Source organism: Erinaceus europaeus, chromosome 8 (assembly GCF_950295315.1).
Source record: "Erinaceus europaeus chromosome 8, mEriEur2.1, whole genome shotgun sequence".
Classification (NCBI taxonomy): Eukaryota; Metazoa; Chordata; class Mammalia; order Eulipotyphla; family Erinaceidae; genus Erinaceus; species Erinaceus europaeus.
Window position 1 is genome coordinate 29,957,143 of NC_080169.1, and position 14,743 is coordinate 29,971,885.

General features: G+C 38.3%; 1 protein-coding gene across 1 annotated transcript in view; it reads left to right on the forward strand.

The window, feature by feature from the left end:
* RAPGEF5 (Rap guanine nucleotide exchange factor 5) overlaps positions 1-14,743 on the forward strand; it is a 308,676-nt gene that overhangs the window by 279,303 nt on the left and 14,630 nt on the right. The window contains exons 21-24 of the mRNA XM_060196104.1: positions 276-366; positions 5,677-5,727; positions 6,524-6,611; positions 13,677-13,741. Coding sequence (XP_060052087.1) covers positions 276-366; positions 5,677-5,727; positions 6,524-6,611; positions 13,677-13,741 — 295 coding nt within the window. The remainder of the gene's footprint in view (positions 1-275; positions 367-5,676; positions 5,728-6,523; positions 6,612-13,676; positions 13,742-14,743) is intronic.

Below are 14,743 nucleotides of genomic sequence, written 5' to 3' on the forward strand. Positions count from 1 at the left end.
GCTCCTAAAATGTTTCCTACCCTTTAGGAAAATGTCTTTTCCTAAAGGGTAGGAAAAGATTAAGTATCTGTAATTGTTTCCTTTGCTGAAACAGTGGAGAAGGTACCACCCTTCCCACAGGGGTGGTCTAGAGTATGCAGACCATAGAGCAGAGTTTAGCCCTCCCTAGAGGTTGAACTGTGTGGCCTGGGAAGGTCTTTTCAGCGTTATCTTTTGTGATAATCTGGTGAAAGGATGTTGCCTCAAAGTGCTTTCTGTTTTCTTTTATCCTATAGCTGCAAAGCCCAGAGAAACCTGAATTCTTTCTTTGCTATTGTGATGGGTCTCAACACTGCTTCTGTCAGCCGACTATCACAGACCTGGGAGGTAAGCTGGGGATGAAGTGATGACTGAAACTGAAAAGGAAATATTCTAGAAAAAAAAGGCCTTTATTTATAATAGATTACTTTAAAAGAGATAAAGACTACTGGAAAAAAAAAATAATGGTTAAGATTAATATGGGGCCAGAGAGGTACCTCAGTGGTAGGATGCATAACTTTCATGAGTGAGACACTGGCATTGGGCTCAATTCCTAACACTATATAAAACCAGGAAAGGCAAAAATAACCAATAGCAGCAGTAATAAAATAAAATACAGGTGATTGAGCAGTACTCTGATCATAAAAGTACAAAGTTATCAAATTAGTAAGCACTGTTCTGATCAAATGGTGTTCAAAATACTTTTTGTAACACGTATGAAAAAGAGTCTCAAATTAAAAAGGAAATGACTAAGTGGGTAGAGTGTGTGCTTTACCATGTGTGAGGAGTTTGAGCCCTGGAAACACCATAGAGAGCACCAAGGGAAGTCCCTGGAGCTTCATTCCCTCTTTCTCTCTTGCTTGATAATGGTTACAGTTCAATTTTAGGTCTTTCAGATGCTTGCCTTTGTAATGATGTGTGTCCTGAAACACATTTGCTGTAAAGCTAATGAATATACAAGCTTCTGGGTGTCTCACTTGCAGGACTTCTTTTTTTTTTTTTAATACTTTTTTTTTTCCTCCAGGGTTATTGCTGGGCCCAGTGCCTGCACCATGAATCCACTGCGCCTGGAGGCCATTTTCCCCCCTTTTGTTGCCCTTGTTGTAGCCTCGTTGTGGTTATTATTATTGCCATTGTTGATGTTGTTCGTTGTTGGATAGGACAGAGAGAAATGGAGAGAGGAGGGGAAGACAGAGGGGGAGAGAAAGACACCAGCAGACCTGCTTCACCTCCTGTGAAGCGACTCCCCTGCAGGTGGGGAGCCGGGGGCTCGAACCGGGATCCTTACGCCCTTAATCCACTGCGCCACTGCCCGACCCCCACTTGCAGGACTTCTAACAATAAATTTTAAAAAGTGATGAGTATCTTGGTAAAAATTGCAAAAGTGGGAGTCCGACAGTAGCGCAGCGGGTTAAGCACACGTGGCACAAAGCACAAGGACCGGCGTAAGAATCCCGGTTCTAGCCCCCGGCTCCCCACCTGCAGGGGAGTCGCTTCACAGACAGTGAAGCAGGTCTGCAGGTGTCTATCTTTCTCTTCCCCTCTTTGTCTTCCTCTCCTCTTTCCATTTCTCTCTGGCCTATCTAACAATGACGACATCAACAACAACAACAATAACCACAACAAAAATTTTTTAAAAAGGGCAACAAAAGGGAAAAAAATAAATATTTTAAAAAATTGCAAAATTAAATTAATTTGGGGAGCCAGGCAGTGGTGCATCTGGTTAAGTGCACACATAATAATATTCAAGGACCCAGGTTCAACCCCCTGGCCCCCAACTGCAGAAGGAAAGCTTCACGAGTTGTGAAGTAGGGCTGCAGGTGTCTCTCTCATCGCTTCCCTTACTCCTTCTCCCTACGAAATTTCTCTTAAATACATAAAATTTTTAAAAAATGATTTTGTCTTAAAAGAGAACCTAGGGAATGTTACAAATTCTAGTTCTTGCTAAGCCCTGGTTCTGTCTCTGCCAGTGTTGTTTAGATGGCTGTTTAGGTCCCAAGACTGAGAGACCCATTCAAGTTCACAGTTTAGATACAGGATCCTAAGGGTACCAGTGGAAAGAACAGAAACATGGGATCCCTAAATTTAGCCAAACAGATGTAGGACTCTCTGCCTCTCCCAGGGCTCCTTCGTCTTCTTTCCTTTTGTACTTTTGTTTCCGTGACTCTTATTTCTCCACTAATGAGCCACCTCTCTTCCTCCCTCTTTCATTCTGTTTAGCCATCAAGACAGCCTCCAAGGCCTCCTTCCCTTTACAGCTCTCACCTGCATCCTTCAGTCCTCTCAAATTCAGGCCTTGTCTTTACTCCATTGTCTCCCTAGTTCCAAACTCCTGCAGAAGAGAAGCTGACAGATCAGTTTGGTTTTTTTTTTCCTTCCTTATATTAGATCTCAGCGTAGGTCTCTGGGTAACTTTTGGATTCACTTAGTTTGACTCAGGGGTCATACCCTATTGGGATGCACTGTTGGGGGCTAAGGATCAGGGTCAGTGCTTCTTAAAAGGGGGTTCAAAAGAAAGTAAATGAAAGCCCTGCCTGTTCTGATTAAGCAAACACACACACACACACACACACACACACAACTATAAGATTAAAGGAGATGACTAACAAATACCACAGTTGATAAGAGCAAGAGGAATGCAAATAACTAGCAAGGGCCAGGGAAGAGTAGAACTTGAATTAGACCTAGTAAGAAGCTGTGGTTGACGTAAACTGGGAGGAGAAATAACTGGATTCAAATAGAGTGCATTTCACCTAAGTATTGATGCCTACTTTGTGTAGGACACTACATCATCACCATGGCAATAGAAATGGGTCAGGCGAATTAGAAGAGCTTGCTATTGTGAAGGAGGTCTTGAACCGAGTGCCATAGAAGGCCACATGGAGAGAAGCATCCTGCCTCCTGCTACTTGAAAAGACTCTAAAGAAAAGCCCTGAGGTGCAGGGCCCTTGGAAGGGGTGTTGGTGGAGGAGGTGGAGCTTGAGTTCCCTGCAGAGCTAAGTTGATGATAGGATTCCTAGGTCTTCTACAACTGGTGATATATGGTCACATTATTCCAAGTAGACAATATAAGAAAAGAAGTAAGTTTGGAAAAGTAAAACAAAGATCAGCAAACATTTGGGGGTAAAGGCTAGATTGTTGGACAGGGGTAGAGAGTGTAATGGTTATGCAAAGAGACTCTCATGCCTGAGGTTCAGTCCCCACACCATAAACCAGTACTGAGCAGTGCTTTGGTGGTTTAAAAAAAAAAAAGGCTAGATTGTAAATATTTTGAGGTTTTGTAAGCCATTTTGGTCTCTGTTGTAGTGTACAGCTCTGCCACTGTAGTATAAAAGCTATCATAGTGCATGTGTAAATGGCTAAACATTATGTTTTATAAATAAAACTTTATTTAGATAAAACTTTATTTGCAAAAGCTGGAAATGGATCAAATTTGGGTCAGGGCTAACCCCTAGGGTAGATCAGCTTAGATTTAGATGTGTTTGTTAAGTTTGAGGTGCCACTGAGACCTTTGTGTGGGAAGTCCAACAGACTAAGGTACACAACTCAGAACAACAGTTGAAATCATTTGCAAAGGTCTTTTTTTCATCCAATTCTTCCTCCTTTATTATTTATTTATTTAGTTAGTTATTTTATTTATTTTGCCTCAGGGTTATTGCTGGGGCTCAGTGCCTGCACTATAAATCTACTGCTCCTGGAGGCTATTCCCTTTTGTTGCCCTTGTTGCATATCATTGTTGTTGTTATTGCTGTCATTGCTGTTGGATAGGACAGAGAGAAATCAGGAGAGGAGGGGGATACAGAGAATGGGAGAGAATGACACCTGCAGACCTGCTTTATGACTTGTGAAGGACACTCCCTGTTGGTGGGGAGCTGGGGGCTTGAACCAGGATTCTTTTTTTTTTTAATTTTTTTAAAAGATTTTATTTATTTATGAGAAAGGTAGGAGGAGAGAGAAAGAACCAGACATCACTCTGGCACATGTGCTGCCGGGGATCAAACTCAGGACCTCATGCTTGAGAGTCCAAAGCTTTATCACTGTGCCACCTCCCAGATCACTCGAACCAGGATTCTTACACTGGTCCTTGCGCTTCACTCTTCACGCTTTGCACCATGTGCACTTAACCCACTGCACTACTGCCCGACTCCCACTTCCTTTCATTAATATACAAGTGTATCTGTGTAGAGGGCAGTGACTTCCAGACAGATCTAACTGGAATTGATTAAGTACCAACCATCCACTATACTATTTATAAGTTATCTCTATACCCATTGGAGTTTGGAGACTCACCAAACCACACAGCTAAAAATGAGCGAGTAAAAATTTAAGTCCAAATAACTTATGATAATGTCACTATAAAAATAATAATAATAATCCATCTTTTTTTTTCACTTAACCATGCTAAGGGAAAAAAAAAAAAGACTGGAGAGAGCCTGCAAGATAGCTCACCTGGATAGTGTGCCTGCTTTGTCATGCACATAACCCAGCCACCACTGCACTGGAGGAAGCTTCCTTGGTGCCCTGGTATTTTCCTTCTTTTCCTCTGTCATTTAGTTACTCTTTATCTAAAAAATGTTGACTCAGAGCATTAAACCCAGTGAAGAGCAAAAAAAAAAGAAGAGGAAGATGACTAGATACTAGATAACATGAGATCCTTCTTATTTGAAGACATAGCTTATGTTTCCATCTTATGTTATTTGGCATGTGACCTGTTGATGTGACTTAGCTTTACAGTTAAGTGACTTTATCCATTAGAATGCAGGCATCATTTAGAGTTTCATGGCCTTTCACTATTTAGACCTCTGCTGTGAAACATAATTATATCATTTCTACAAAACAAATGTCAGTCAACATTATTGTTTTTCACTCAGCAAGACTATTTAAGAAGATGAGAATATTTGTCAACTGTAGGCTATGGAACTGAAATGCAAGTGTTTATTAAATAATCACCAGTGTGTGGAATATCTAACCAGCTAGATTCCTGAATCATACTGCTCTTATTTTCAACTGTCTTTAGTAACATTTCCAGTGAATATCACATTAAGGAATGATAAAATTACATAATGAGAAGCAGTGAGGTTAGAACAAGGGGGTCAGGTGATGGCACACTGGGTTAAGTGTACATATCACCATGCATAAGGATCCAGGTTCAAGCCTCGGCTCCCCACCTGCGGGGAGGACACTTCAGGAGCCATGAAGCAGGTCTACAAGTGTCTATCCTTCTCCCTATATACCCTTCTCTCTCAATTTCTTTCTGTCCTGTCAAGAAAGAAAGAAAGAAAGAAAGGAAGAAAGAAAGAAAGAAAGAAAGAAAGAAAGAAAGAAAGAAAGAAAGAAAGAAAGAAAGAAGTAAGTAAGTTCAAACAGCCACTAGGAACAGTTGATTCATAGTGCCAGCATAGAGCCCCAGTGATAACCCTGGTGACAAAAAAAAAAAAAAAAAAGAAAGAAAGAAAGAAAAGGAAAAAAAATGTTAGAACAAAACGATAGAAATATTTACATTCAGAGGAGGGGACAAAACAAACAAAAAAAAGAAATGTTTATATTAACAAATTAACACATGTAAGTGCAACTTAATGAAAACTCCCCTTAGTGCCTCTAAAAATAATTGGGTAAAATAATTGGCTATTCTTATCTCTTTTTTTTGTTTGTTTTCAGAAAATTCCTGGAAAATTTAAGAAACTTTTCTCTGAACTTGAAAGTTTAACCGTAAGTAGTTGATCCAGAGGACAATTATTCTTCAAATGAATTGCTGACGTCAATTTTCTCTCTAGATTTCTATGGTCAGTATCTGTTCTTTACCATGTATGGTGGTTTAGCCTAATTCACTTGAATAAAAAATAAAATAAAATAAACTTTGCTTCTTAATAAGTGAAGAAAATTGTGTTAATGGAAAGCCTTAATGATATTGATCCTTTTGGTAAAATTAGAAGGTAGATTTTAAAATATAGTTCATTTCAGTGCCTATGAAACTAATCAGTATGCATGAGTATGCAATATTCTATGCATTCTTTACTATTTTTCCTTTTCCCTGCTTCTTAGTTCTACATGCACAGTGTATAGTTTCTTTAAAAAGCACCAAAAAAAAAAAAAAAACCAACACTGCTCTCTTGTTTTCTCTGGATTGTCTATACATTGTGAGAATAGTATTCTTTGTTGTGTTTCTAACAAAAGGCTTTAGGGTTACCTCATGATAGAAATTATGCAAAGGAAACTGAGTACTAAAGAACCTATTTGAAGAAAATAATAGGGCAATCAAAAGGTGTCTGTCTTTTGCAGTCATTTCCTTTTATTGTAAACCAATAACTTGACTTTCATTCATTGCCTAGATTTCCTGCCCTAATTTAGTGAGTTTATTCTCCTAGGAAACCTTTATCTACTTCGTTCTTAGGAAGAATTTCTGTATATCAAAATTATGTTCAAATTATATAGCAAAAGTAGGTCTGTAATTGCTTCTATAGCACATTGATTTTTCTTTCTTTTTGTGATCTGCTTGGTTTGGCAGGATCCTTCCCTGAATCACAAAGCCTACAGAGATGCATTCAAAAAGATGAAGCCACCAAAAATCCCTTTCATGCCTTTATTGCTTAAAGGTAATGACTTTCTACCTATTATGCTATGTAGCTGCATTTTCCAGAAACTAATGACTTTAATATAGATGGCAAAAAAAATGACTCAGTGTTTACTTCTTTTCATCAGTTTTCACATACAAACCAAACTAGGTTTATTGTCATTGTTTTTCATATAATTATTTCTGAGATACCTAAAATTAATAGTTATAATCAAGTATTTGTGCATCCATCAATGTATTTTCACATGACTTAAAAAGATTTGGTGCTTTTGGGTTGTCAGAAAAGTCATGATGCGTTCTTTGCATAGAAAAACATAGAAAATGCATCATGACTTTTCTAACAACCCAATAAAAACTTTCGTGTTTTTATCTGACTGTCATTCCAGGTGTTTTATTTTTGTTAGTCTACATTCTTCTTAATTCAATGAAGAAAAAGACTGTCATAGATTAAAAAAAAACAAAAACCTAAATGTGATCAATCACACTCTACATTTTCCTTTTAAGTTTCAGATATATAGCCTGTAACGTGCTATTAGTATGAGAAATAATACTTTTGGCTAGAACAAGCAACATAGAGTACAGAAATTACGGGGAAGGAATAGACTTCATTCTAGGAGTAGAATCTAGTTAGAAATAAAAAAAAAAAGTAAGTTCTTTACACAGAGAGAGAGGACACCAGAGTATCACTGTGGCATATGTAGTACTGAGGGATTGAAATCAGGGTATCATACAAGTAATTCCAGCTGAGATTTTGTTTAATAGCTGTAAGTTAGTCGACTTCCTTACTGTATAGTGCCCAAAATTGGGTTCCCTGGAAAGTCATGAGACATTTTTCCATAGAAAAACATATTATGACTTTTCTGGCAGCCTAATAATTCATAGTGAAATGTGTTAGATATACTAGTAAGAGATCAGTGATCTCTTTCAAGTAAAGGGAATAAATCCTTTGTAATCTTGCCTATAGTTCTTGACATTTAATTTATACCTTACCCATGTACTTTCCATGAAAAAGGGATTTGGGGATGTTGTGGTAGGTTTGTTTTTGTTTTTGCTGTATTTTTATTCTTCCTGAAGCATTTTATGGGAATACTCATTCCCATTAAATAGCCTTTGTCCTTGAAGGATGTTTATGGGTCTTATAACTTCTAGAAGTTATATCAGATCCCAATAAATAGACCCATAAATGTGATTCAGGAAATGAGTTGCATAAGAACTAGACTGCAAATCGGCCTGGGTGTCCTCCTCTACCACAACCCCACGTTGCCACTTCCACTGGCAACTCCTCTCATAAGAACAACAAGATCTTGGACAATTATTATGAGTTGCCATGAACCCCAGCAGTTATTCATGTAGTCTCAGTCTAGAATGAAGCAAACATTTCTTTTTTTTTTATTTATTTTTTATTTTTTATTTTTTTTAAGAAAGGATTAATTAACAAAACCATAGGGTAGGAGGGGTACAACTCCACACAATTCCCACCGCCCAATCTCCATATCCAACCCCCTCCCCAGTAGCTTTCCCATTCTCTATCCCTCTGGGAGCATGGACCCAGGGTCATTGTGGGTTGCAGAAGGTAGAAGGTCTGGCTTCTGTAATTGCTTCCCCGCTGAACATGGGCGTTGACTGGTCGGTCCATACTCCCAGTCGAAGCAAACATTTCTATGAAACAAGAATGTATTAGGACTATTGAGAGAGACGAGACACATAGAATGTTTCATTCAAGCTGACATACAAAAAATTACCACTGGACAGCTTCCCAAAGCTGATTTTCCTATCTTGTTTTTTTTGAAAGAGGGGAGTGGGGAGAGACATCACAGACACCACCATCCCAGTGTAGTCCATGTTGTTCCTGAACAATTCTAGGGCTCAGACCAGAACCTTGAGCTCAGTAAGGCGCATGCTCCACCAGTGAGCTGTCTTCCACCCCCCCCTCCCTATTCTTATGATTTTTATTTACAAAATAATAAAACAGCTACAATTAGAGAGTGAAGGTTGCAGGTGGAGAGCATTCATTCATTCATTTTTATCAGCTCTGGTTTATAGTGGTACTGGGTATTAAATCTCAGACCTCTAATGCCTCAGGCATGAAAGTTTTTTGTATAACCATTATACTGTCAGTAGTCTGGAAACTCGTAACTCTTAAGAGTTATTTAGACACAAATGGGGAAAAAATGAAAATAGGACAAACCTAGAAAAGGAAATGACTTCAGTAATAAAAAAAATTAAGACAATAAATATTTTAAAGTAATGAGAAATGTCTCCTTAACTTAATTAGATATAAGCAGAACTTTCAGCTATATATTAATGATTTCCCCTAAAATACTGTCAATGTAGTTCAAGTTTCTCATACTTACATCTTAGCATGGATGCAATTTTCTGCTCTACTGAGTTTATGTAGACTTCTTTGTTGACAGCAAAACAAATTTCCTCTTTTTTTTTTTCTTCTTTGTTGGATAAGACAGAGAGAAATCGAGAGAGGAGGGGAAGACAGAGAAGGGGGCCAAAAAGAAAGACACCTGCAGACCTGCTTCACCACTTGCATCTTTTTTTTTTAAACACACTCTTATTTGCTCTAGTAAATGAAACAGTTTTTCTCATTTTCACTGGCAATCTTCTTGGGTTTAAGCTCATATTTCTCCTTTATTTGACTTTTTGTCATAGAAAAGGCTATCATTAGCACTATTATTGTATCTAAAGCAGTCATTTTTGTCTGAAATTAATTTCATTTTTAATTTTTTAACTTTTAAAAAATTCAAGTCACTTAATTTTTTTATTTTTATTTATTTATTATTGCATAGAGACAGAGAGAAATGGAGGGGGTAGAGAGGGAGAGAGAGAGACACCTACAGCTCTGCTTTACCAATTGTGAAGCTTTCCCCCCTACAGGTAGGGGTCCAGGGGCTTGTGCCCTGGTCCTTTTTGCATTTAACCAGATGCACCACCACCTGGCCTCTGAAATAATTTCCAAAGGAAAATAAGATTTTTTAAAAAGAAGATTTTTTTAAATGTGGGGGGAAAAAACAGTTCTTATTTAACTGCAAAATTATATTTAAAAGTTACAATAAAGTGCATTAGAACAGTAAATTTTTCAGGGAAAGTTGTTCCTCTCTCTAGTGTGTCCTACTTACAGTTGACTTTAGCTAGTCATATGGGACAAATTGACTTCCTTGGGTCTTAAGAAAGACTCAGCCTCCCATATTTCCATGCTTTGTCTCTTGTTTGCTTTCTTCCTTTTTCTCCTTCTCTGTCTGTCTTGAGATGGTCAAGCCTCAGAAACTATGCAGATTATTAGGCAAGCTCAAAGCTTTAGGGTTCTGCTGACCATCAACTTTTCTTATTTCCTAGTTGAATTCCATAGCTTTGATTTACTTTCCCTCTTACTGTGATATTAAATCCAGTTCAGAAAGTAGTAATGGAAACCCTCAATAAACTTTTGGAAAAGAAGTGAAATAAGATAAAGGTCAAAAGCATTATGGTATTATACTATAGAGATGGTAGACCCTTCCAACAGAGTGAATAATTAATAGGTGTCTTATGATAGTCTGAGATCTTTTGTTAAGTTGGTAAGTATCTAGAATCTTAGAGTATTATTTTTAAGAAGTGGCGGGGGGGGGGCATAGAGGTAGCCACTTGCATGTTTTTTCCTTCTTCTTTCACTTACCATGTCTTGAAAGGGTTTTGGGGGGTATGTTCAGTTTTCTCCAGATGAAGACTTGCCAGGGATACATTTCCCAGGCTGGGGAACCAGTGGATCCCCAGAAACCATCTCATGGCCCATTGCTTAAATGCTGAGGTCCTAGTTTTTTGCTTTTTTTTTTTTTAGCTCAGCCACTGATTCATCTCTCTCAGATTTCTTTCTCCTCACGAACCTGACATTCAACTGCATCAAAGTCTTCAGCCTTCTACACGTATTTTCATAGCCCTTCCAGCCTCTCTACCATCCCTGCTCAGTCAACTGCACCTTCCCTGCCTTATCCTCATGCCAGTATCTAGGGAGAGCCTCAACCCTCAGTAGAAATGCCCTCTGTCCCCCACCCCCACCCTGACCCAGACAAAAGCCAGAGAATGAAGACTGAATGAGACCACCCAGGAAGAGGGAAGGCCAAAGAGAACAGATAGAAGGAAGAATTTGTTAAAGCTACAGAAGTGCTGAAAATTCCATGAATCAGCAATTTAGCTATAATGGATCATGAGAGATCCTTTCAAGATACCTTTCAAGTTGGGGCAACAGAAAAAGGTACACTGGTGAGACAGAAACTACCTCCCATGTGGTCAGGAGATGGTGCTGTGGATAAAGCATTGAGTTCTCAAGCATGAGGTCCCAAGTTCAATCCCTGGCAGCACGTGTACCGGAGTGATGTCTGGTTCTTTCTCTCTCTCCTCCTATCTTTCTTATTAGTTAATAAATAAAATATTAAAAAAAGAAAAGAAACTGCCTCCCAGGGTTGAGTCTTGCTTGTCCTGGTACTCAGAACTATGATCACAGACCCTAGCTTCACTTTTTTTTTTCCTTCTGGAAATTGACCTTATAGCCTTTTTTGAGGATTAAATGAGTTCATGACAGACAGGTCTGCCACTGTTAGTCATTATTGTCTGCCACTATTGTCAGCACCACCACCATCATCATCCCTGGGAACTGAGAGAGAGAGGATGACAAAGCTTGTTATGTTGAGGAAAATGGACCCAGTGACTCTTGAGAGTTTTTGTACTCCAAATTCTTAGGAGGTGAGACTGTTAAGTAAGGTTTGATGATGACTAGAGTGCACACTGCTTTATTTGCTAGACAAACACAGGTGAAAATATCTTGGACTAGAGTTGATGTAGCGCACCAAAGTAAAAGACTCTGGGGTAGGGTGGAAGTTCAGGTCCTGGAACATGATGGCAGAGGACCTAGAGTGGGTTGAATTGTTATGTGGAAAACTGAATTTGCATATATACAAACTGCTGTATTTTACTGTTGACTATAAACCATTAATCTCCCCCAATAAGGAAAAAAAAAAAGAAAGTTAACTATGTTGACTATTCTTTTCTAAATGTTATGTCTGCAGTGGTTTTCTAAAAATCACAGTCAGAGCAGGTCAGATAACATAATCTTTATGTAAAGAGACTCTGATGCCTGAGGATCCAAAGTTGTAGTTTAATCCCCACACCACCATAAACTAGAGCTGAGCAATGCTCTGGTGTTTATCTCTGTGTCTTTTTTTTTCTCTCTCTCTCTATCTCTCATTAAAATTAAATATATTTAAAAATAAAAGCAAATTCATGAAAGATGGTAAGATAACCAAAGAGTCACTGGACTGTGTAAATTGTGTTTTCCCTATAAGACATCAACTTGAAATAATAATAATAATAATAATAATAATACACATGCACATAGTGTAGTCCAGTGAGGAAGCAGTATTAAAGGAATCTTTTAGGGAGTTGGGCAGTAGCACAGTGGGTTAAGGGCAGGTGGTGCAAAGTTCAAGGACTGGCATAAGGATCCCAGTTCAATCTCCTGGCTCCCCCCACCTGCAGGGGAGTTGCTTCACAAATGGTGAAGCAGGTCTGCAGGTGTCTTTCTCTCTCCACCTCTCTGTCTTCCCTTCCTCTCTCCATTTCTCTCTGTCCTATCTGACAACAACAACAGCAGCAACAATAATAACTACAACCATAAAACAACAAGGGCAACAAAAGGAAAATAAATATTTTTAAAAAGGAATCCTTTGAGGAGCCAGTTGTATCCATGTATCAACAACACATAACTGGTGTCAAACCCTGGTGTTCAGTCCAAACTTTGCAGCCCAGTGTTTTAAGGGAGGTTTCTGTAGCACCTTGCTTATAAATGTCCCCTAGGGAACAGCAAAAATCAAAGACTTGATTAAATGCAAATGCCTTTCCATTCTATTTATTAGGAATCTCAAGCTGTTTTTTACTTTGCTTATTACATCAGGTGGTTGTAACAAGATTTTCTAAAAATATTTTCATTTGGTTTATTCTCCATCTCTGTAATGTAACTTCATTATTTGCATGCTCTTTAAACTTTGATTCTTGTCTGTGAGCATTCCCTGATGCTTGTTGACCCCTTGACCTGAGCTTTCATCATTCATCCAGTCTGAGAGCTTCTGCTGCTATCTGTATTGATATAAACTCCCAAGCCCCGTCTTGAGGAGGCAAGCACTCATTTACTACAGTCTAAAGGAGATTTTATTTTACTCTCTCTCCTGTCACTTTAAATGCGGAATGGCCTAAACCAACTGTAACTTTTCCTTCCTCTGAAAATGTGCCTCTGTCTAATTTCCTTTATGTTATTTTCATCAGTGATACTTTCAACTAGTCAAGTTGAGCCAGGAATCATGCCATTTTTAATCCTGTCCTTTCTCACGCATTTTTTTTATTTTTGTTTTTAGAACAAAAAAATATCTAAACTTAAACACTTAAATCTTTCTATTTTTTATGTTTATTTATTTATTCCCTTTTGCTGCCCTTGTTGTTTTATTGTTGTAGTTATTATTGTCGCTGCTGCAGTTGTTGTTGTCAGATAGGACAGAGAGAAATGGAGAGAGGAAAGGAAGACAGAGAGGGGGAAAGATACCTACAGACCTGCTTCACTGTTTGTGAAGCGACTCCCCTGCAGGTAGGGAACCAGGGCTTGAACTGGGATCCTTAAACCAGTCATTATGCTTTGTGCCACGTGCACTTAACCCGCTGCATTACTGCCCGACTCCCTAAATCTTACTATTTTTTAAGTACAGCAGGTTCCTTATACATTGCCAATGATTGTTATACAGCAAACACATAGATATTAAAATTCTATTGTTTCTGGGTATTAGGTTATTTTTTTTGTTCAGTGTTTTGACCTAAGCATTTAGAATAAAAATAAGCACTTCATTATAAGTACAAACTAAATACTTGTGTTGTAGTCTTTTTCCATATACATATAAAGTATGCTCTTTCGTATCTAATACTATACAGATTAAAATTCAAGTTCCCTTGTCAAATGTATAGAATAAACCACAATATTTAAGAAAAATTGTATAGATTTCTTCAGTTCTTTCTCATGATCCATTTTTAATGGTATGTATGTCTTTTTGTTTTTAATTTTTAGATGTAACCTTTATTCATGAAGGAAATAAAACATTTTTGGATAATCTTGTCAATTTTGAAAAACTGGTATGTAAACTTCATTATTTCTCCTCTTCATCCACTAGAAAGGAAATATATACCTTTCTACCCTGTTCTTTTAAGCACTTTTCTGCATTGAATGCATGATGATTTCCAGGAATCTGCTTACTGCATGGTAGACATTTTCAGTAAAATGTATTTCAGTTAAAAATAAGAGTGCCAGCAAGGTTTGAGAACCAAATCTTTGTATTTTTTTTAATGGAACTATATTATACTGACATCATCTATTGATTGTATTTTATTAAATCAAAAATAGGACTGCAAGATTTCTGTCAGAAAAAATCAGTTTTACTGCTGTAATGGTATCTCATGTTTTCTCAGCATGCACTGCTTCTGTGTCACATAGGAATGCTTTCCTAGAGAGGTAGTTCCATGTTCCAGTAGCTTCAACTTATCTATGAAGCTGGACTTGTCTGTATGTAGGGTCTCTGTGTAAACAGAACTGTGCCTCCCACAGATTATGCCCATTCAAAGCACTATGGAGAGAGCAGCTCTGCTAACATACCCACCCTGGTCACAAATAAGAGGGCCCTGGTCATTTCTTTCTGACAGGTAACTGAAATACCTCTTTCTGAGTTATTTCCAGCACCTTCTCAGGTGCTCTGTCATGCAGCCAGCTCCTCCTAGCTTTTCTGCCAGGCTATGCATGCAGAGAACTACACAACTATAAAATAGGATTGTTCCCAAGAGACTGGATCTGTCTGACAGATGAGTTTTAGTGTCATGGATTGAACTGTCTCTCATGGTTAGCGGATATCAGCAGCCCTTCTCCATAGACCCTCCTGACCTTTGAGTGACCTTTTCAGTAATGGTAATGGATTTGTGTATACTCTTTCAGGAACTGACCCTTGTTTCCAGGGAGTCTGAGTCAGTCATTTCAAAGAAGTTTGAGTGAGGTGGGGACTACAGACCATGACCAACAAATGGTACAAACTCAGCAGTCCAATAAGGCATCTGACCTTTGCTTCCTAAATGCCCCACTCGAATCAG